At 43.3% G+C, this 23934-nt stretch overlaps 1 protein-coding gene across 2 annotated transcripts in view; it reads right to left on the bottom strand.

The window, feature by feature from the left end:
- The window catches only part of RAPGEF4 (Rap guanine nucleotide exchange factor 4), a 338326-nt gene that overhangs the window by 99645 nt on the left and 214747 nt on the right, over positions 1-23934 (bottom strand). Inside the window, exons 7-10 of one of the 2 annotated variants that reach the window (XM_004601156.3) lie at positions 8897-8950; positions 8511-8617; positions 4424-4545; positions 2162-2345 (exon numbers count right to left, since the gene is read on the bottom strand). In XM_004601156.3, the coding sequence (XP_004601213.1) occupies positions 2162-2345; positions 4424-4545; positions 8511-8617; positions 8897-8950 (467 nt within the window). The remainder of the gene's footprint in view (positions 1-2161; positions 2346-4423; positions 4546-8510; positions 8618-8896; positions 8951-23934) is intronic. The other variant, XM_004601157.3, reaches the window with a different exon arrangement.

Here is a 23934-nt window from a genome sequence, read left to right as displayed (position 1 = left end):
CATCGACTGAATGAAGCAGAATAAGATATGTCTCTGCCTTGAAGAAACTCAAAGAAATAAACTCCAGCAATATTTCTCAACTGGGAAGTTACTTTCAGGATAGCACCTTATTCTATAGCGTTCTAGATACTGGTTTGCACTTGATCTCCCTTGGTCCTTCTCAGGCACTGAATGACCAGCAACATGACCCCTCAGGCACTGACAAGTGAAAGAGTTGCACACATTTCCAAATGCTCTTCTGGGGGCTGTTTCACCTTAGATTCCGGAACATCAGATGGCCTGGCTAAGACTGAAGGTGACAGCAAGAAAATAGCAAGAGGGGGGTGGCAGGAAGTAAGGAAGGGAGACATAGAAGAGAGAGACTGTCAGACTGAAAGGAAAGCAGGTTTGCAAGGTTCATTGAGCACTGCAAGACCTAGGGATTCTCCTGTGCCTCACGGGCACTTTCCCCTGAGATCCTTCAGGGCAGATACAGCATCTTTGGTCACATAGGTTTCTTGGATGCTCGATCTGTTTAAGTAACAGATGCTGTGTCTTTTCTCTTTGATACTTTGGATTTTCCAGTGAAATTTTTGTTGGAAGAAAATATGCTAAAACCAAAAAATAATGGAAAACCATGACTCTAGAAATAAGGTTGTACCAGCTGGGACAGGAACGGGCTCTGAGAACCTGGTGTAGGATCATAAGACCCAAGCAAATGTTTCTGAGGAAGCGGATGTGGCATGGCAACTGTGAGATCTGCAGAAAGGCTCCTGTAGCACGGAGCAGCAGGGTGGGGTGTTGGGACACCTCAGAGATGGGAACAGAGGAGCACACTGAGTCACAAGAGTGGCAGACATTGGGGATGTCGGGTCAAGGGACACTTCACTCTTGGAAAGTGTCCAGTGGACACACAACTGATGTAAAGGTTAACTCTTTTTAACATTATTTTTTAATGTCAGAACCCACTAATAAATGAAGGCTGGGTAAGCCAGTGACTCAGAACTGAGAGCCACCACTGGCACTGGCTGCAGGGCGGAGGGCGACTTCGTTTCCAGAGGGAAAACGAAGTTAAGTGGTGGTGTCAGAACCATGGGCCAAGTGGACCCTGATGGAAAAGGTTTCCCTGAGATTGGGCCATGCCCAGAACTGGGTGGAGAGTCCTGGAGAGAAGGAAGAGGAGCTCGATCTAGCCTGGCTTGCTGAAGCCATTCTCTGACACTCTTCTGAGGTTCCACCCGGCTCACAGGGCTCCACCATGGTCAGGCAGAGCTCAGCTGAGATGGGAGGGAAAGCAGGTCTCCCTGGCCACGGCAAGTCTCTAGGGCTTCAGAAAGCAGCGGCATTTACTTGAGAGAAAGGGAGAGAGAGTGAGAGAGAGAGAGAGAGAGAGACAGAGAGACAGAGAGACAGAGAGACAGACAGACAGAGAGACAGACAGACAGAGACTGACAGAGACAGACAGATAGAGAGACAGAGTGAGGGAGAGACAGACAGAGACAGAGAGACGGAGAGAGACAGACAGACAGAGACTGACAGAGACAGACAGACAGAGAGACAGAGAGAGGGAGAGACAGACAGAGACAGAGAGACAGGGAGAGGGAGAGACAGACAGAGACAGAGAGACCGACAGAGAGAAAGAGAGACAGACAGAGACAGACAGAGAGAGAGAGTGAGAGAGAGCACTAAGAGCAGAGGGTTCTGAACGGGGGCGGGGAGTTGGTGTTGGGATAGTAAATGAATGAGCGCAGAGAGGAGGCAGGAGGGCTAGGCACGGTGGCCTCTGCCCTGGGGCATTCTGAAGAAAGGGCAGCGGCAGGTTGGCAGAGAAACAGAGCCCTTTCTGTTTATCCCTGAACAAAGGTTGTTTTACAGGTGGACTCCGATATGATATCCTGAGCCAACCGCTAAATAAATCTCTCCTGTTCCGATGCATTCGAACGAGAAATTCGAACGAGTTTTTTTTTTTTTTCTGGCTTAAAATGAAAAAGACAACGTGAAAAAAAGAACCGACACTGCCCTGCCACCTCTTCTGAGTGGCTCCTTGGGCGCCTGATGAAGGCCGGAGCTTTAGAAGCAGCCTCGCTTCTCCGTGCCCAGATACACGTGGGCGCATGTGCGCGGCCTCGCCCCGCCGCCCTAGGGGAGCGCCACTCCCCCCCTCCCCGACTCCCGTACTCACGGCTTTCGGAGGATCATCCGCATGTGGGCATCGGGGCCCATCTGGGACAGCAGCAGCAGTGTGTCCTGGAGCTCCTCATCACACTCCTTCTTCTCCTCCTCAGTAGGCAAAGGGGCATCCTCGTGCTCGTCATCCAGAAATCGATAAAATAAATATTTGTCTTGGAAGTGGTGCTCCTGGTCCACTGTGGGGAACATGGGGCAGAATGTGGTGCTGGGAACTCTCTGCTTTCCCAGACCCATGGACACAAACAAGTAGTGCCCAGGCTGGGCAACTCCCCAGCTTTCTAGGGGCCTCGCCCAGGGCTGTGCTGTGACGGGCTCCTCACCCTTGCCCTCCCACAGTCCCAGACTCTCTGAGGAGAACCTGCCAAAGGAGATGAGTGCTTTGGCAAAAAAAAAAAAAAATTAAAAAACGGGAGAAGGGAGGGGGAGGTGTCCCTGGGGACATTATTATTATTTTTTTTAGTACTTCGTATGTTTTTAATGTATAAAAATTTAGAAACAATACAAAATGGGGACATTATTTTTTAGCCTTTGGGGCAGATGCATCAATCAGGGAACTGATCAACTTCCAGATCAGGCTCCAGGAAACGTTTTGGAAATGCAGACTGAAAATCCTCTTTGAGGAGGATCAGAATTCAAACTTTTCTATTGGTGCTCTTTTGAAACATGTCTCCATATGCTTAAAAAGTACAACAGGGGGCCACGGAGATGGTACCATGAATAGGGCTCTTTTGCCTTGTATGCAACTGACGTGGATCAAATTCTCAGCACTACATATGGTCCCGAGCCCTGCCAGGAGTGATCCCTGAACTCAGAGCCAGGAGAAAGTCTTGAGCACCACCACTGTGGCCTCAAAACCAAAAGGGAAAAAAAATAGCTGGACAAAACTGTCATAGTCACTGAAGAACCCTAGGCTGATTTCCTTTCAGTTCTGATTATAACAAATCCCGCCCCCCACATACACTTTATTTCTTTAAGAGATTTAAGACTAGAGAGATATTTCAGCGGGTAAGGTACTTGCCTTGCATGCTGCTTACCTTAGTTTGATCTCAGGCACCCCATATTTTCCTCTGAACATGCCAGAGTAATCCCCAAGAGTAGTGCAAGGAGTAAGCCCTGAGTATTGCTGGGTGGCATCCAAACAAAAAATAAATAGATAGATATAAAGAAAAAGACCGGGCCATCAATGGGATAATTAAAATCCCTTGTTTATATGTCTTGAAGCTTTGGGGAAAAAAAAGAGGCCACATCTGGTATGTTTTTCCTCCTGATGGTGCTCAGGGGACGCCAATGCTATGCCCAGATGTGCTCATGGTGGGGTGGCATGGGGTGCCGGGGACTGGACAGGCTAGGCATCTGCTCTGTCACTTGAGCAATATCCGTAGCCCCTGTCATGTCTCCAAGATTACAAATTCCTTTTCAGGATGGAGTGTGGAAAGGTAGAGAGAAGCTATAGATCCCTGTTACTTGAAATGTGGACCCTGGGACAGGGACAGCAGCAGTGCTTGGGACTCTGTCCTTATCCCAGACCCACCCAATCAGACTCTGCACTTGAGTGAGAGGTTCCAGGCCATTCACAGACACTTCACCATCTGAGCGATTCTGACAAAATCAGCGTTAGCTTTCATGTGAGACTAAATGAATGGACTTAATAGTTGGTCAATCTGGAACACGGGTCTTAAACCCAATGGTACAAGCAGTTCAACCACAGTTACCCACTGGTCTTGAGCAGCCTCTCTGCTCAGTACTAGCCCCTGCAGATAGGGGAGGTGCAAATGCAGAGCACATCTTGATTTTCAGACCATCTGATGGGCACACAAACTGGCTCTCTTGGATGGTGCCAGAGTGCAAAGGCAGCTTCTGAATTTGTTACTTTCTCGACTGTTGTCGTCCGCCCAGTTCTGTGTTTCACAGCTCTTTTCCCCGTCCCTGTCTCAGGATTGCTATGTGATGCACAGAGTGCCATAATCACACTATCAATGAACCGTGAATGCAAACTAATAAACATAATTGGAACTGATGCAATTTCATTTTCCTTTCCTACATTCTCCCAAGTTAGGGAGGTACGACAGTGGAACACAGCTATCAACTGCCTTCACTCAACTCTATTTCTACTACTAAATGAAGAGGCCAGCTCTGTGGGTCCTGCAAGAGATCTTACTTCTTACTTGCCTGCCCAGAAGTCTGACAACAACTTACCCGGGGAAATATACTGAACCTTTCTTGGGGGGCTTCCTGGGGGCATGTCTCCTCTTACCATGATTGAGAACACCGTCTTCCACCAGCACCTGCCACATGCCCACAGCTTGAGTGCGCGAATGAACGCATGGTGTCTGCTGCATCATCCAGTCCACCAGCTCGGTTCCCACACAGCATTGTCTGAAAGGAGGCGAGATCCAAGAAAGAGAGGAGTCACTCCCTTGGAGACAAGGAACAGAAGATGGCTTTTGAAAAGACACCTTTCCAAAGAGCTGAGAGTCCGTCCTTCCAGCAAAGAGGTCTCACTGCCAGCCACGCACCCTTGTGGTGTGGCCTCAGACTCTCCATCTATTCCTGCAAACCTGAGGAATAAAATCACTCAGTTCATCAGAGGACTTTCTCAGCAAGGCAGCCTAAATGCAAGAGCATTCATTAGCTGCTGTGGCACCCAGGGAGACGAAACGGTGGTCCTAAAGTGCGTTTATCTGACAAACTGATCACAGGGCTACACACTGTCTCCTCAGGAGCTACTGGGGAAAAAAAAAACCCTCAGGGGAAAATGAAGGCAGAGCAAGAATTCTGACTGTCTTCACAAGAGCCTTCTGCAGAATGAGTTAATGCTTGTGAGGCACTCAGAGGTGCTCCATGAAAGGTGCTGTAGAAGTGCAAAATTATATAGCACTTTATATTTTCAAGTAATACTACTGCTCTTTCTCAGAGGGGTGTTGGGAGAAACAAGCAATTAACGATGCAAATCCCTTTAGAGGAAAAAGTTCTATGTAATGAGCATTAGCACGTCTGGGAAGCCTGTCTGTCAACAGAAGAGCTCCAAATGCTTTCTGGCTGTCTGAAGAGTTACGTATTCATCCTTCAGACACCTCTCTGTAGTGAGCTGGTCAGGACCGGAAAACTGTATGCCTCAGTTAGGAAACATATAATTCAATACACGCTCACCAGGCAATACTGAACCCTTCAGAAGGGCGGAGAAAGAAGGCAGGTGTCTAGGCAGGACAGTTTAAGAGAGGAAGTGGAAACACAAAGTCTGAAGGATGAATCTCAAGGGACATGGAGACAGGGAGGGAGCGGCAGACTGCCTGCAGCTGGGTGTGAGTCACTGGTGACCTCTCCTCCCATGCTAAGGATGCTGCTACTTCTGGAGCCCGGGCTGAGCCCAGATCCAGCCAGGGAGCTCCTCTTTCATTAAAGCTGGAGAACAGTCCCTGTGTTCTGTTACTCTGAGACTAGGATTTATTAGTCACATGACTTGGGTTGTATTGTTCCTAGTCTCTGGGCCTCAGTTTCTTCGTCTATGAGAAGGACATGATAAAAAACGAGGAGGTGGTGCTCTAGGTTATTTCCAGTTCCAACATAATACGAATTCTGAAAACATTTTTTTGGGGGGGCTTTTTGGGTCACACCTGGCAATGCTCAGGGGTTACTCCTGGCTCTGTACTCCGGAATTAACTCCTGGCAGTGCTCAGGGGACCATATGGGATGCTGGGAATCAAACCTGGGTCAGCCGCATGCAAGGCAAATGCCCTACCCACTGTGCTATCTCTCCAGCCCCAAAAATACAAATTCTGAAATCTCTCCAAGCTCCTGGTATGTCCTGATTCAAGTCTGACTCAAGGATATTAGATAGGAAGATGTATATTGAGGCCATTAGTTTTCCCTTCTTATGTGCTTATATCCACACATTAGAGTGCTAATGAGCAAAGAGCCGTCATACAAATATTGATTCTCAATTAAACATATAACCTGTCAGAAGAGTTCTAATTTGAGAATCTGCTTATGGGAAAAATCCTTAATTACAGTCTGAAAAAGCTTCAGTTTCATGTGGTAGTCAATAACCCAGTGACTACTTTTACTAAAATAAGCACTTGTCACTGAGATGACTTCTGGTCATCTGGACCTTTGTATAAGGGCATCAGAATATCATGGATAGAATAGGGAACAAAGACACCCCATGGTGCTTCTCATAAGTGATGTAACTGCTGGACTTCCTCTCCATTAACAACCTCCGGTTGCTTTAGACTTAACTGTAAGCTTGTAGGAGTGTTATCACTGGGGATAATACTTCATCTATAGAGATTTCAAATTCTTAATACTGCAGTAATATATGGGATAAGGTACAGGAGATGAGAGGAGAATCATGGAACAAAATCTGGGACAAGGAACCCAAACAACCTGCCAGAAAAAGAAACCATGTTTCTGGCTTCCAGCTGAATCCCTGGGTCATTACCACACCAACACATCATTACTTGGTGTCATAGGGTGCGGAATAGACATAACGCCTATATTACAGGAGTTTCAAATCCTGTACTATGGAATAGGAAAGAGAGTATGACTTCTGACATCTAGTTTCCATTATTTGTCACCAAAGATGACATTAAAATGGAATTTCCCTAATGTAAGTCAACACTTGGGAAAGCATAATCACAAGAAATTGTGATTATGGAAAATTAAGGTAAAGAACATTTTTTTTAAAGAAAGGTCTTTCAGCCATATGAAAGTCTGAGATCCACTTATTGAATAAAAATGTTTAATCCTTTGTAGGAATATGATACATACTTAAAACCCACTTTCATTTCCTTTAAAATTTAATAGCATATAGGGATCACAATGTTGGTGAAGACTTTCAGACATTATAGAAACCAGATAGAAAAGAAACCAGTAAGAATCAATATGAACATGAATAAGGTTACATGAATAATGTAAGAGATGGAATGTGTCAAAAGAGGAAAGGACCACTTGATAAGAATAAACAACAAATTCAATCCCACTTTCAAAATTCTACCAAGAAAAGGCCAATCTAAATATAACAAGGAAACTCTCCATTTTGATTTTGTGAAAATTGCATTGACAGATGCAAGCAGAAAGAGTGTTAGTTGCAGAAAAAGTGAACCCAAAAGGAGGAAAGTCTGATGATAATGTTTTTCTACGTTTGTCTCTGACAAAGTGGTTTATCTTGAGATTTGCTCTAGGGTGAACCAGGTATAAATTTTCAGATTCTTTCCATAAATGATAGCCACTGGACAGACCTCTGTCCTGCCTGGGGATAAAAAACTTGTCTTTGGGCTTTTCAGTGTGTGTTATGAATTTGGTTCATGTTAACCAAATGGGTTTTGACTCATGTTAAGTATGATTTGCTCTGAGATCATGTCTAGGCTAAATCAGAGAACGAGTCTGCCTGAGTGTCACAAAAGGACTGGGAGTCTGAGCCATGGACCAGGCAGAGTGGAAAGGCCTGATAGAGGCCATTCTAGTTCCTTAGCACATGTTGGACTGATAACATCAGCAGTTAAGGATTAGACATGAACCCATAGTTAAGCTACCATGGTCCAGTTATGCCAGAGGTTGAATGTATTCTCTCTGCACCAGTCTCTATCGGCTCAAATGACAACTAATGTCTTTTTCCCTCTGTGATTATAGATGTGATACTGAGCTGAGTTTCTTACTATATGATGAAAGTAGGAAACATGCTATCATGCATGCTATCCCGAAACCCTACATTAAAAATGAATTCTGTAAAAGGCAGTGATGTTTTATTCATGGCCCTTTCTTTAGAACTTGGAACATAAATGTGCTTGGAACCCCGCAGGACCTTAATAAACATATGGAATAAATGAATGAGAGATGGAAGAAATGAAAAGGCCACTTGGGCTTGGAAATCGACTATATCTGGCTTATATCCTGGCTCTGTCATACACCAGAATTGTGACTTAGACAAGAAAAACAATTACTATCTCTGAACCTCAGTTCTGTTGTCTGAAAAACGGTTATACACCTACCTTGTAGGTTTGTAATGAAGATGAAATGATATATTTGAAAAGTAGCCTGGCACAAATTCTCAGTATGTGTCACCTAAATATAGTGACTAAAAGGCACTGACAGAAATACAGAAACAATTTTCTCTTTCTTTAGCACAACTAAACCAATGTCCATGTGAAGTAGTTTAGGAGTAACTCCTGGGAATCTCGGGGTTAATTAAAATTAAGCAAGAATCCAAGATAAGTGTAGATTTTCTAGAATCAGTAGTATTATAAAACATGCTGCCCCTTGGGTGGAAAAACAGCAAAATGTATGTTCCAATTTCACCAAACGTGAATCTGAGTAGATGCAGCCTTTTGAGTTGGCACACATACCTGTAGGTCTTTAGGTGGTATTTTCTATCTCTTATCATGTGAGGGGCTCGAGAGAGAATGGCATTTCGTAAAATTTTTCCAGCTCTAAGGATCTTCTCTGACGGGACCTGGATTGGAATCAGGTAAAAGAAGGAAAGATAAAAGAAAGTTTTAGATGGGAAACAAAAAGAATAATCCTTAGATCACTTTTCAATCTGAGTCAGACTTGAAAAATACAAATCACTCATACATTGATATTGTTCATTTGAGTGATTTGTCACTCTTATATGCAGAGAACAAGACACTGAGTATTTTTTGTCTCTAGAAAATGTATCCAAGTTTCGGACCACTTGCAGGGGTTACTTAAGATGCTAACTCTAGCTCATAAACCCCCTACATCCCATTACCTTGGTAATGGTGTTAGCAGGACGAAGAGGAACGTGAGGTTCAATGAGAGGTGTCTGAAAAATAAAATGTTAAAGCAAAAGAAAATTAAACAAAAAATTCACTAAAGAAAATTATGGGTTGGGGGATAATAAGAAGCATTCATTTTTATAAAACTCAAAATAGAAGTTAAAAAAAAGAGATAAATCTATCTAAGGAACTTGAATGCATAAGCATTCAAAGGGCAAAATTAGACCACTTAATTTGCCAAAATTTAAATATAAATTATTAAAAATGAAAACCAAATAGGAGTGATTAGATGTTTGCAGGCTTAATGAGAAGGAAATCAATATCTACTCAAAGCATAACAAACATCAGAGCAGAGAGAAGGGAAAAACAAGATAAATATGAGCAGAGATTAAAATGACCTATCTAAGGGATAGGAATGAGTCTTGATTTAGAATGGAAATGAGATAGTTTTTCTTCGTTCATGTAGTTAAGATGCCCCCTCCCCATTGCAATTTGTACTTTCAGGAAGAAAGCTTTAATTTAAAAATGATGTTTTTTGGTTTTACCTACAGGGGTAGTCATGTAGCTTCTCTCTAATTTCAGCATAGTTTTTTTTACAGTGTTCCAGGATTCTGTGGCTATCAGTTCTAGGACCTACATAAAGCTCCTGTCATTACCCATATTCTTCAGATGCTAAGTTGGACTCCCAGGGAAACAACCCACCACACAGTAGAGTTCCCTTTTCTGATGGAAACCTCCATTTCTTTGAAATGTTTGATAATGACATTACCAAATGGAGGGGAAGAATATATTCACTGAAAGGTGGTAATAAGACCATTGATACAATGCTACATATATATATATATATATATATATATATATATATCAATTCTAGAAGGTAAGAGAAGGTGGGAGTTTGTGTATGAGACTGGAATGTAAAGAATTACATGCTCCCAAAGATGTCCACATAGTTATTTCCAGAACTCAAAAATATGTAAGAATAACTAGGGATAAAGGGCCTCTGCAGATGTGGTTAAGTTAAAGCATACTAGGGGTATAATCCTGATGTTTCCAAGGGGAGCCAATGTAATTTTGAAATATATTTAAACATGGAAGAGGGAGACAAAAAAAATTAGAACTAGAGAAATAGCCATGTTATTGTGACTCAGACTATTTTGCTGTTGTTGTTGTTGACATTGGAGATGGAAGGATCCAAGAGCCAAGGAAAGCCAACAGCTCATGGGTAAAGGTAAAAACAATATGTAATCTTTCATAGACCCTTCAAAGGAACTGGCCTGCCACCAATATGAATTTTACCCACAAGCCCAATTCTATTCCAGACATCTAAACTACATCATTGCAAGCTCATGCATGGATATTCATGCATGTTATCTTAAGTCACCATGCTTCTGGTCATTTGTTATAGCTGTTGCAGGAAAGTAATATAGAGATTACTATATTTTATCCAAACTAATTTTTGCAAATAGAAGCCACACCATTGAAAATAAACTACAATTCCCCTCTAACACATATCAAAAACAAAATGAAGGAAGTAAAAGTCAATATAAAATACTTTACATACCAAAATAAACATAGACCTGGATGAACATATATCTCAAAATGTCAATAATAAATTTCAGGTGGATTTTTCTGCTTTTATCTGTTTTATCTAATATTTTTTTAATTTAATTTTATTTAGATTTTTGGGCCACATCTGGTGGTGCGCAGGACTTACTCCTGGGTCATTCCTGATGGTACTCAGAGAAACATATGACTTTCAGGGACAGAACCCAGGTCAGCTGCCAAGCACCCTGCCTGCTGTACTATCTCTCTGGTCCTTGGTTTTTCTACTTTTAATATTATATTTATCAATGGGGGAGGGGAGAGAAGACACTAAGTTCTAGAAAAGCAGAGAGAGATTTATTTGGAATAACTGAAATGTCATTGAACTCACTTCAACATTTTCATCACTGTGTTGGCATTTAGCAGACTTCTTCCCAACCCCACTTGCTATCACAAGAGAGTACAGGTGCCAAGCAACATTATAGTCTCTTAACACATACTGTTTACAAGCAGCATAGACCAAGAAATGCCATTTTCATCTAATTCAGTAGTAGATTTAATCAGATCCAGATTTGATTTTGTCCTGAAACAACTCCTGCTCTTTTTGATTTTTTGTTTGTAAGAGAGACAGGAGTTCACAGACTCCCAATAGCTGTACCATCTCCTTAAAGCAGACAGAATTTTGTGATGTTTGGGAGGAAACGTTCAAATACACAAGGCCAGAGCATGAGGGCCCTGGAGATGGGCCACTAAAACACGTTTTTTATTTCTGAATCATGAGCTCCTGTCCTCAATCATCTCACCTCCTCACCTTACCTGGAAGGTTTATATGTATAGCAGGTTATAGATCTGAATTGCAGAAGCTCATTGAAAAATAACAGTAGAAACCCATGTCTTCCGATCTTGAAAGAAAAAGATGCTGGAATTTGTGGTCTAGAGTAGATAGATGCAGGGCTAGCAAGCCTCAAAGGTGACTTTTTCCTTCCTTCAAGGAAAAAAGTCTATTTTTCTTTGCAGAAGCTTTTGAGTGTTGGGGGTCAAGAAGAATCCTATGCTTGAGAATCACTTTCTTTTAAGCACTGAAGCCTTTTAAGAATGTATCTTTCTGTTTGTTTCTGCAGAAAAGGCAGTGTTTTGATAAAATGCTAATAAGTTCTCCCTAGATTAGCCCCCTCCGTTGCTGTAACTTATCTTTTTGGGTTCTGTGTAACAGTCCAAAAAATGTATTTGACATCCAGATTCAAGTAGAATATTTCCTTTGATGTTCAACACTTAATGAGCATTAAAAACATTAAAATGTGTAAAAGGTTATCTTTTTAAATTTTTTTTTTAAATTTTATTGAATCACCGTGAGATAGTTACAAGCTTTCATGTTTGGGTTACAATCTCACAATGATCAAACACCCATCCCTCCACCAGTGCACATTCCTCACCACCAATATCCCGGGTAAGCAAGATTATCTTAGTACTACTTCCAGAAGCAAAAGGCTATTTAAATCTTTTGAAAACTGCATTTTCAGAACTTTCCCTAACTCAGTGTTTTAGGTTTGGGCCCAAGTCATGGATGTAAGCTTTGAGAAAAAGACATGCCCTTTATTTAAACAAAACTCAGAAGGAATATACATAGGGTGAATGGAAGGTAAGTTTTATGTGGAAGGAATACACATTTTTCTCCTTTTTTCATGTTTTTAAATTGAAGAAGTATGATTTACAAAGTTATTGATAGCTCAGCTTTAGACATATAATATTTCAAGACCAATCCCATCACCAGTGTCAACTTCCTTCCATGAGTGTTCCCATATTCCCTCCCCACCCTAACCCCCGCCCATCCCCACCTATCAACTTGACAGTCACATTATACAGTTTCAGTGACTTCAGCTTAGAACTCATGTTTTCAGTTTTGTTGAGTCTGTGTTTTGAATATATGGCTATACCACTCACCCAGGTCACCAATATAAATGAAGTCCTGATGCCTATTCACCATTACTTCATATTCTATCCCATGCCATCCCCCATCATTTCTTTCCTTTTCTGTTCTTCTCCTCTATAAAGGATGACCTAGGCATTCCCCTTTTCTGACAGTACATTTCTTCACCCAGTATTCTATATACCACTGATAAGTGAGATCATCCTGTGTTTGTCTTTTCCTTCTGGCTTACTTTACTCAAATTTATCTTCCAGTTCCAATTTCCAGGGTACAGCAAGTTGCATGATTTAATCGCTACTTGAAATTGCCTAGCAGAATAACAGTTTTTCTTGGAAAGGAACACCCCATTAAGGTCAGCAAGTTCCTGGGCTCTAAATTCTGCCTTGGTGCCTGGCAGTGCCATGGAGGGCAGGTGAGACAGGGAGGCAGATCCCTGGGGAAGTGTGGCTTCCACTGTCATGTAGACCATTCCTAGGGCCAGCGTGGCTGCTCTTTTCTCTCAGCTTGTGTATTTCCAACCAGGTTTTTCTGGGCTTGCACAGGAAGTTCCTTTATTTTCTAATTTATTTTTAATTTATTCACAAAGCTGTGGATAAGAGTTTCAGTCTATGTTCTGACTCCAAACCTCTAAACCATCACACAGTTCTATTTGAGAACATAAGCACAGCAGCTGTGGGTGAGAGAGCCCAGGGCTACATTTCAGTGTCTGTCTGGTGAGGTGAGACAGGAGAGAGAATGGTGACATCAGTGAGAATCCAAGCAGGAGAGGCTGTACTATAGGCAAAAGCAAGCCTAGGTCTGGCGCTTTCCCCTACTGCCCCCTCATGCACCCTTGTATATTTCTTTGGTTTTGTCACTGGTTTTGTTTTTATTTATTATATTTTGGGTTTTGGGCCATACATGCAGGCCTTACTTCTGGCTCTGTACTCAGGGATCACTCTTGGTGGTGCTTAGGGAAGCATATGGGATGCCAGGGATCGAACCCGGGTCGGCTGCATGCCAGGCAAACACCTTACTTGCTGTTGTCTGTGGTGCAGGCTCAGTGACCCCAGACCAGCTACTTTTTATTATTTATTTATTTATTTGGGAAACAAACCTGGTGGTGCTTGGAAGTTGCTCCCAGTTTTGTACTCGAGGGTGGGCTGCTCCCAGCAGCACTGGGAGGATGATGCAGTGCCAGGAATCAAACCCACCGAGGCCTCCCTCATGCAAAACATGTGCTCAGGGGGCTGTCTCCCTGGCCCTGGCCTGGCTCTTTTATTCAGGAGGCAAAGCTGCTCACCCATCAGAAGAATTGGGTTCTGCTTAACTACACTCACTTTATCACTGAGAAAGTTGCAGGGAAGACCTCTGAGGTCATCGATGGTCAAAGCCATTCCTGAGTTCTCAGTGATGAGTGTTCACCAAAATCTATGAGAAGGCAGTCCCAGGGACCAGCATGTCTCAAGTAACTTTTGGAAAATCAGGAATATTGGTGAGAGTGAGAACAGTGAGAGACCTGGCACTGAAGAACTGCCCCACCAGGGCAGAGCTAACAGGTTATATAGAAACACAGTAAAGGAGCAATGAAAGACCAAAGGCAATGGAACTGGTGAGCTGGTCTGCCAAACTGAGCTTGCGGGGGAGGGGTCGGGTATGAGGGAGGGGACCTTGGGGCCATTAGAGGAAGGAGGGAAGTGAACACTCTGGAGAAAGATATGGTACCAGAATGCTGTGTGCATGAAACCCTACTATGAACAGTGTCATAAATCACAGTGCCTCAATAAAATTACACACACACACACACACAGACACACACACACACACACCACGAGCATAGGGAGCTGTCAGCATTGGACACCACTCAGAGACTTTCCCACAGAGGGGATTAACTTGGGGTGTTGGAACAGTGGAGAAACCCAATATAGGCCGAGGAGGTAACCCAGATGCTTCAGAGCAGAAAGCCTGAGGGTGAGAGGCAGAGCCTGAGTCTGAGGTTATGATGCAAGGAGAACCCCAGAGCGGGTTGGGGCAAACACTAAGGGAAATGCTGCAACTGTCTCCTCCAGCGTGCGCATGCGCCACACACACACACACACACACACACACACACACACGCACACTCTGCAACGACACAGCATGTGCCCCTCTCACCACTAAAAGGGAGCTAGCTTCTCCGTTCTCCCATCCCCCCACCCCCGTCTACTCTCCCTCAAGCCTGAGAGAAAGGAGAAAGGTGCTTCTTAAACGAGGAGGGTAAGGCGCTGCAGAGAAGAGGGGCAGAGGGAGCACAGAGGTCTTGAGGAGATGATACCCACCAGAAAGCCAGCTTAGAAGGCAACATGTGGGTGAGGGGGCTACCCAGGCCAGCCTCCCTGGCATCCACAACAGAGCGCAGGAAGGTAAAAATGTGCTTTAAGGACCCACAGACTCAGGACAGACATGGGAGAGGGGTGGCGAAGGCCACAGGGTGGGGGCATGTGCCCCATACACTCACTCCATTTCTTCTCAGGCACTCTGATGGGCTGCAGGCTAAAATGGGGGAGTGGGGAGTGGAGAGGGGGCGGGGAGGCACCTCATTCTTCCTTGCTTGCCAGTTTCCTAGGACTGCCCTGGGGTTTGACCTATCGCCAGAAAGGATGTGTCGCTCGGAGCCCTACACGGAATGGACCCCCTCACCCATTAAATCTCATACATTTCAACACATCAATCAATGCAGTGAGGATAAAAATTCTTCCTCCCTAAGTGGGGGCATGAAAGACTCCAAATCGGGCTGTGAAAAATGCGATCCTAGGAAGCGAGGCAGAGAAGACAGATAAAGGCAGAGGTATTCAGCTGGCTCTCCGCTTTTCTTGGCTTTCACCATTGAAGTCTTCCCTCAGGATTGCCTGTAATTGGTTTTTGTTTGTTTCTAGAGAGGGGATGCATTCTACTGCTTTTTTATTATGTTTCTATTACTACTGAAAAGGAGAAACGGTAAGGGGAAAAACGTTCCGTTTGGCACCAGAGCCAATTTAGAAATACTAATCAGGTGATGAAAAATATGAATTTAGCCTCCATTACAGAAAGGCACAATAACTCCGCAGTAGATTATAATGAGGTATAAGCCACTGTAATAGGTCTCGTGAAAAAACATATTCAGGCCTCTTTGAAAAAGGGTAATTCTTTTTCACTCAAGTATTTACTCTCAGGAGCCTTGTGCAAGGACAAGAGATAAGAATAACCAGCTTAGATTGGGACACAAAGCTCATGGCAGAACCCTGGCAACCCAGTGCAATAAAGTCAGATAAGTCCACGTGCAATTTAATTCAAGTATTTAATGAAGGCGTGTTGTGTACAGAGCAATGTGGTGAGCTAAAGTAGAGCTCGATAAATACCTGCTCTAAATGAGCTCTTGATCTTGGTGTGAGAACAAAATTTCTATGGTCAGACAATTAGTGAGACAATGAGAATCAACATAGTAATGCAGTAATGTTCTGGATTTCAAATAATCTCCCCTCCCACCCCACGCCCCTCTGCCTTTCTTATTTTAGGTGAGGAAATGTCTAGGAGTTACAATGCCTTGTTTTGCATTTTCTTACTAAGGTCTTTGGAATGCCTGTCTCATTTCTGTTGTAATTGTTGTCCCTCTTTAGTTGACCACATGAAATTTAAAAGTAAGACCTAACTCAGGCTGAACAGTTCTCAGTATTCTGAAATAACTGTTCAGTTTCCCCCATTGTTAAATAGAACACATTTCTTCCGCATACCTCTTTGGTTACTTCTGTTGACTTTTTTTTTTAAAAGTCATTTCCAGGTTAAAAGTGGGTTATGGCTGAACAGTTTCAGCACTGACATGTTAAAGAGATGGAAATTTTCACTGTTATCTTTACCATAAAAGCTAAACAACATGAAAATCTTGACTTCTCTTCGGCCTGTCAGAGAATTGAGATTGTAGAGCGACAAGGTACCTGAAATTGGGAGATATGCCTACTGGGAAGGAAGACACAAGCTGGTAGGGACACTTACAGGTTGTCACTTAAACAAGGAAGCCATTGGCAGGATGTGGCTCTGATGCCTTTGTGGACTGCATAAATCAGTGAAATTTAAACCTTACAAAGGCTTCAAGGTTACAAATGGAAACCCAAGGACCATCTATCACAACCCACGGAGTCTTTGAGTTATAGCCAATTGATAATTTCCTCCCTTTGCTGCCACCTCTTCTCCATTAAAGCATCTCCCTGAGTTCCTGCTCTAACCACTTCAGATTTGCTGCCTCCAATTCGAAGCAATTTTGTTCAAGTAAATTTTGAAAAATTGTAATTGGTCGTAGTGTACCTTTTCACGATCATCATTTCAAAGAATTGCTAAAGGCTGAACGTGGAGTAGTTAAACAAGAAACTTAGTAGGGTGGGGTGGGGAAACAATCTAAGGTGGGCTTTTGAAGGTGTTTACCTCCTGGAGCTCTACCAAGTTCTCAAGCTCCAGAGCCAAACAGGATTTCCTGGTGGCTCTGGCAGGGGAAGGGGATGAAGAGGCATTGTAAAGTACACCCCGAGTTTTTTCAGTAAGCAAAGATGACTCTCGAGGGAAAAAGACTTGACTAGAGCCTTATCCCATTCGGGGTAAGGGCTTTTCTCTGACCTCAGCTCCCTCCATACCTTCTTTTTCACCTGAGGAAGAGAAAAAACAGCTCCGAAAAGGTTGTGCAGGCCGCACTGCATAGATACTGGCTCACTAAATGACCAAGATTCAATAATATAAGACTATCTCCTTCCCCTCCACTGCACTAGTGGTGGAGGACTGCACCTTAATGATCTGCAAGATGCTGACCTCATGGAAGCTGGAGTTATTAGGAAAAACCAGACACAGAAGAGACTGAAATAGGACATGAGAGAATTCAAATCCTCTGGCCTCTACAGCTACAGCAAACATTAAACGCATACCAAGCCCTAGCTAGATTATTTGAAAACTGTACGCTAAAGGTCCAATAATTTTGGTTCCTATTATCCAATACAGCTTGCCTGGATTTCACTCCCAAATTTTAAGGCAGGCTAAAAGGCAAGAGAAACAGAATGTCGAATTTAGTTTCAGGCTGCAGTGCATTTGGTCAGGTTTATAAGTCAGAAGAGATTTAAGTGTAGTGAGAGCTGCTTGATAAGTCCATGAAATTAGATCAACAAGTGCTCCAACAGGAAAAAGCTCCCAGATGCGTCTTTAACTGGTGCAGGATAGCATTTATGTAACAGGAGCAAGTGAGTGCATTTTAATCCTTGAGTGATGGGAAGACACTGGTACACTAGAAAATACATTGGTGGAGGGATGGGTGTTGGAATACTGTATGACTGAAATCTAATCATAAATAGCTTTGTAAGGATCTATCTCACAGTGATTCAATAAAAAAGTGAAAAAAAAGAAAAGAAAAGAAACGAGAAGAAAAGAAAAGAGAAGAAAAGAAAAAAGGACTCATTACTATCTCAGGTACATAGAACCACAGATATTTTAGAGCTGGAATGGGTGAGAGAAATAAACTTTCTATTAATCCATGAAATACTTATTAACACTATCTCCTGACATTGTCCTTTATGTTACATTAACAAAGGAAAGAGAACTGTGGTGAGATTATCGTTGATTACTTGAATACTTGATTACTTGCTGCCCAATAGGTTAGCTACCAGCCACAGGTAGCCTCTTATGTTAATTACAACTTAAAACCTGTCCCCCAGTCTTGTTAGCTATGCTTCTCTTTGTGTCACTATAGTTACCCTGCTTTGTCCAAGTCACAATCATCTCGTGACTAGAATGGTTGGTAACAGAGAGCTGAGAGGTCTGTGTACTATCCCGCCCACCTGACTCAACCCCACATTCAGAAGGAACCTTCAGAACAGGGGTCAGATCATGTCATCCACCTCCCCTGGTTTCTTCTCTCAAAAGGAAAGCCAAATTATACAATCACATTCTGTTGGCACCTCTCCACTCTCTACTCACTTGTTTGACCTGCCTCCCCCAACCCCCACTACACCAATGCCTACACAAACAAGTATCCTGATGGTTTACACCTTCAATTCCTTCAGGTTTCTTATCCAACACACTTTCTTTACTCTTTTAATGTAGGAGTACTGCTATTGATTATTCAGCCATTGATTAAGCTGATTGAATTGGGCATGAACTCCACATTACTTTAATTATTATTATTTTTTAATCACTGTGAGATACAGTTACAAAGCTTTCATGTTCAAGACTCAGCCATACAATGATCAAACACCCATCCCTCCACCAGTCCACACTTTTCACCACCGGTGTCCCCAGTATATCCCCCCCCCATCCCAGTCCTCACCCTGCCTCTATGGCAGGCAGTTTCCCCAATACTCTCTCTCTACTTTTAGGCACTATGTTTTGCTCGAATTTTCCCACCACCATTCAAGCCTGCCTGCCAGTGGCAGATTCTGGATCATGTCCATTTGTCCATTGCTCACTTTGAATATCATGGGTGCCATGGCTGCATGCATGTGGAGCCCTAGATTGTAAATGGTTGGGTTCCAGAGACACTTCTGTAGGGCACTAATCCATTTTGGGATTCAATTAGGCATCTCTGGACCAGGGTTGTTGGTGTGCTAAGAAGGCGCCCAGAGGCACATTGTGGGTGTGACATCCAGGGCGATGAGAAGGTAGGGAGCCAGGGAGGGACAGCCTGGTGCCTCTGCTACCACATGGCATGAAGATTTAATCCTGGAACCCGCATACCTGGGCCTTGCTTGTGGCAGCTCTTGGTCACCAGAATTGTATCTGGAGTAGGTGGGGGGACTGCACCTGTTCCACCTAAAGTGCCCTGGTGAAATTGGCTCAGTATGGGACCCAGAGAGATCTCTGGCTCTGTGGTGTTTTCCAGGACTAGTTGCTGTATCTCTAAACCAGGGATGTTAGTGCATCAAGAAGGTGTCTGGAGGCACATTGTCGGGGTGACAGCCAGGCCAATGAGTAGGTGGGAGGCCGGGGAGGGAGATCCTGGCATCTCTGCCGCCATTCGGGATGGATATTTAATCCTGGAACCTGCATACCTGGGCCTTGCTTGTGGAAGCTCTTGGTTGCCAGGATTCCATCTGGAGTAGGCAGGGAGACTGCACCTGCTCCAGCCAACACACTTTCAGAGAAAGTCCTCATGTGCTCATCTGAAAGCATCTCCACTGCAAACCCATCACACTGTAGCCCTCTTTCTCTAGCACTGACCACTACAGGTTTTATTTTTACGTCTTCAATGAAATATCAGCTCAGTAAAGTCAGACCTTCCTTTTACTCACTACTATACAGCAGTTCCTCCATAGGTATTTATTACAGGATCTTTTCATTGAATCCCTCATTCTATCTAACACATGCTGGGAATTTTTAAAGAAAAACTCTTCACAGTGACATTATTGGGGCTTTGGGAGAGAGGTGTGGGGAGCCTCTCAAGCAGTGCTTAAGAAATCCTGATGGGTATACAATGGAATACTATGCAGCTGTTAGAAAAAAGGAGGTCATGAAATTTGCGTATAAGTGGATCGGCATGGAAAGTATCATGCTAAGTGAAATAAGTCAGAAAGAAAGACAGACATAGAAAGATTGCACTCATCTGTGGAATATAGAATAACAGAGTAGGAGACTAACACCCAAGAATAGAAGAATAGTAGAAATAAGTACCAGGAGGTTGACTCCATGGCTTGGAAGCTGGCCTCACATTCTGGGGAGAGGGTAACTCAGAGAAGGGATCACCAAGTATAATGAGGTCGGAGGCCATGCGGGGGAAGGGTGATGCGGGCTGAATGTGGTCTAGAGACTGAACACAGTGGCCACTCAACACCTCTATTGTGAACCACAACACCTAATGAGAGAGAGAGAGAGAGAGAGAGAGAGAGAGAACAAAAGGAAATGCCCTGCCACAGTGGCAGGGTGGGGTGGGGGGAGACGGGATTGGGGAGGGTAGGAGGGATGTTTGGTGTACCGGTGGTGGAGAATGGGCAATGGTGAAGGGATGGGTTCTCAAACTTTGTATGGGGGTAACATGAGCACAAAAATGTATAAATCTGTAACTGTACCCTCATGGTGATTCACTAATTAAAAATAAATAAATTTAAAATAAAATAAAATAAAATAAAATGATTAAAAAAAAAAGAAATCCTGATGGGTCTGGAGTGATAGTAGAGCAGGTATGGAGCTTGCTTTGCATGCAGTTAGCCCGAGTTTGATCCCAGCATCCCATATGGTCCCCTCAAGCATTACCAGGAGTGATTCCTGAGTGCAAAGGCAGGACTAAGCCCTGAGCATCTTCAGGTGTGGCCCCCAAACAAACAAAAAAGGGGTCTGGAGGCCTCACCTGCAACCAGGAAAGTTGTTCGGGGTAGGAGCCTTAGAATGTAATGCTGCTCAGAATCTGTGGTGCAGGGGAAACTCAAGTCATCCCAAGGGGACTGGTGGCCTCCAGAGTCACACCCATGCTGCTTAGCAATCTCTAGGGCTACATCCAGCAGTGATGGGGGCCTAGGTGGTGCCAGGAATTAAACCGGTTCCAGCCCATGCACTCTAAATGCTATGTTATCTCCTACCCTCCACTCTCCCACAAGAGATAACTTGCTTGTGTGTTCGAACATGATGGACACTGAGAAGAAAATTCTGTGTCTACAGCAACTGTGGCATGAAGAAGTGGGTTCAATGACTTGTGACTTGAGTATAGTCCTCTTCATAGCAAGGGCTTTTAGTGATTCCCCTCCAAGCCTTTTTTACTTTCTTTTTTAAAAATTGTATTTTATTTTTATCAAGCTGTTCACAATAATTTATTACATTCAATATTTCAACACCAATCCCACCATTACACCTTCCCACCACTCTATTTTGAATTTTTCCATCTCCCCCACAAAGCCTGCCCCCAAATCAGGACCTAAACAATTTGTTTTGTATTGATTTTTATGAATAACCTGCTAAAAATGATATAAAAACATTTCCTTAGAGTAAAGTGTATGAAGATTATTGTATCTCACCCTGGAGTCACTAAACCATTGTATAAGAGATTACTAACATGTTGTTACAGGTTAATCCTTGTGTTGCTATATATTTGATTTTAATTGAGATTGGTTGTCTTCTTCTTCTTTTTTTTTATTAGTGAATCACCGTGAGGTACAGTTACAAACTTATGAACTTTCATGTTTTCATTTCAGTCATACAGTGATCATTTACATCCCTCCACCAGTGCCCATTCTTCTCCACCAATGTTCCCAGTATCCCTCCCACCACCCCCACCCCATCCCCCACCACCCCACCCTCTGTGGCAGGGCATTCCCTTTTATTCTCTCTCCTTTTTGGTGTTGTAGTTTGCAATAGAGGTATTGAGTGGCTACCATGTTCGGTCTATAGTCTACTTTCGCATCTTTCAACCCGAATGGGTCCTCCGAACATCCTCTACTTGGTGTTCCCTTCTCTATTTCAGCTGCCGTTTTTTTTTTTTTTTAAGTAAACAGATTTTTATTAGAGGTTTTTGAGGGAAGGAGGAAGGGATAAGTGAGAGAGAGGAGAGTAAGAGTAACGCACTCAAGAGAGAATGCAGGCTTCTCCAAGGGTGGAGAGAGCCCCTACACAAATCCTAGCATTAGACATGAAAGCATGACAGTACACATCTCAAGAGGGGAGATGTGGGTGCCACATGTGCTCAGCCATGCAGGCGCAAGCAGCACATGGGCTCTGGCACCAGATAAATAAATGGAACTACCTTAAACTAAGAAGCTTCTGCACCTCAAAAGATACAGTGACCAAAGTACAAAGACAGCCTACAGGATGGGAAAGGATATTTACCCAATACCCATCCAATAAGGGATTGATATCAAGGATATACAAGGCACTGGTTGAACTCCACAAGAAGAAAACATCCAACCCCATCAAAAAATGGGCTGATGAAATGAACAGAAACTTTCTCAAAGAAGAAATCCGAATGGCTAAAAGGCACATGGGAAAATGCTCTACATCACTAATCATCAGGGAGATGCAGATCAAAACAACAATGAGATACCATCTCACACCACAGAGACTGGCCCACATCCAAAAGAACAAAAGCAACGGGTGTTGGTGCGGATGTCGGGATAAAGAGACTCTCCTTCTCTGCTGGTGGGAATGCTGACTGGTTCAGCCCTTTTGGAAAACAACATGGACAAGATTGGTTGCCTTCTATTCTATACTACCTGATCAAATGTAGTGTGCTACTCTTGGTACATCAGTGGCATAGACTATGCCTCCTCTTCATAGCCTTTTACTTTTTTCCTTTCATTTTAAAGGACTAGGTTTAATTTTTTTTAAATAAAAAATTTATGGAGCTGGAGCAATAGTACAGCGGTAGGGCGTTCGCCTTGCACTCAGCCAACCCGTGTTCGATTCCTCCACCCCTCTCGGAGAGCCCGGCAAGCTACCGAGGGTATTGCACCAGCACAGCAGAGCCTGGCAAGATACCCGTAGTGTATTCTGTATGCCAAAAAGAGTAACAATGTCTCACAATGAGAGATGTTACTGGTGCCCACTCGAGCAACTCGATGAGCAACAAGATGACAGTGACGGTGACAGTGAAAAAATTTATAGGGCTAAAATCAGAGTTTCTTGTATCTTAGTATCTGTCTGAATCCAAATGCATGAAAGTCAGATTTTATCCACGGGTTAGTGGATGGGACCAGAGTCTCCATTTCTACTGGTCAAAGCCACTGGTCTGTCACTCACTTGGATGACAGAATTCAGATGACCCTCAGAATACAGCTATGGATTCACATCTTCCTAATCCCTTCCCAAAGATGGAGTGCTTCCTGGAGCCCAGGGCTCCTGGATACAAGGTAAGGGCATCATTGCAATAACAATGATCTGACCAAGCAAAGCAATAGGTTTAAATAGCTGAACCAAAAAATAATCATTTCCCAACCACTTTGAAATTCTTAGTTTGTTCTCAAGTACCTTGCAGGAAAACAAAATACCTACACTTTATTAAAGAAAATATATTTGGCCTTGTAGGAGCATTTGAATAATGAACTTAATATTCACAAATAACCACTTCAAAATTTTTCAATTATAAGTAATTCATCTTAACCAAATTCATTATTTAAACATCTGATTAGATTTCCAAACACAGGAGCAGCTCATTCTAACCTTTACTTCACCCTGTTCAGGGAAGAAACAAACAAACAAAAAGGAAATATTTATAAAATCAGTATTGAAATGAAGGACAGTGTGACTCAAACAGCATTGAGTCTTTTCAAGATTTGCATTTGTCTGTATCATGATTCTAGCTAGTTGAGGCAGAAAAAGGAATTCATGCATTCATTCATTTTTCTCTCTGGAGGTGCTCAGGGCTAATTCTTGGCTTTGTGCTCAGAAATGACTCCTAGAGGTGCTAAGGGACCAGACTGGCTGTGCGCCAGCCAAGTGTTAGCTTCCCTGTACTATCTCTCTGGCCTACAGGAACTGATTACTGGAAAATTAAATACAAGATATCTGGAAGAGTCACAGAAACTGTGTGGTGGATGAAGCTGGAAGGAACCAGGCCCAAGTCAAATCACAAATCAAATTCCCTTTACCAAGGCCCACGGGGCTCTACGATGCATG

Source organism: Sorex araneus, chromosome X (assembly GCF_027595985.1).
Source record: "Sorex araneus isolate mSorAra2 chromosome X, mSorAra2.pri, whole genome shotgun sequence".
NCBI lineage: Eukaryota > Metazoa > Chordata > Mammalia > Eulipotyphla > Soricidae > Sorex > Sorex araneus.
Note: the sequence above shows the minus strand (reverse complement) of the source record. Positions and strands in the feature narration are given on the sequence as shown.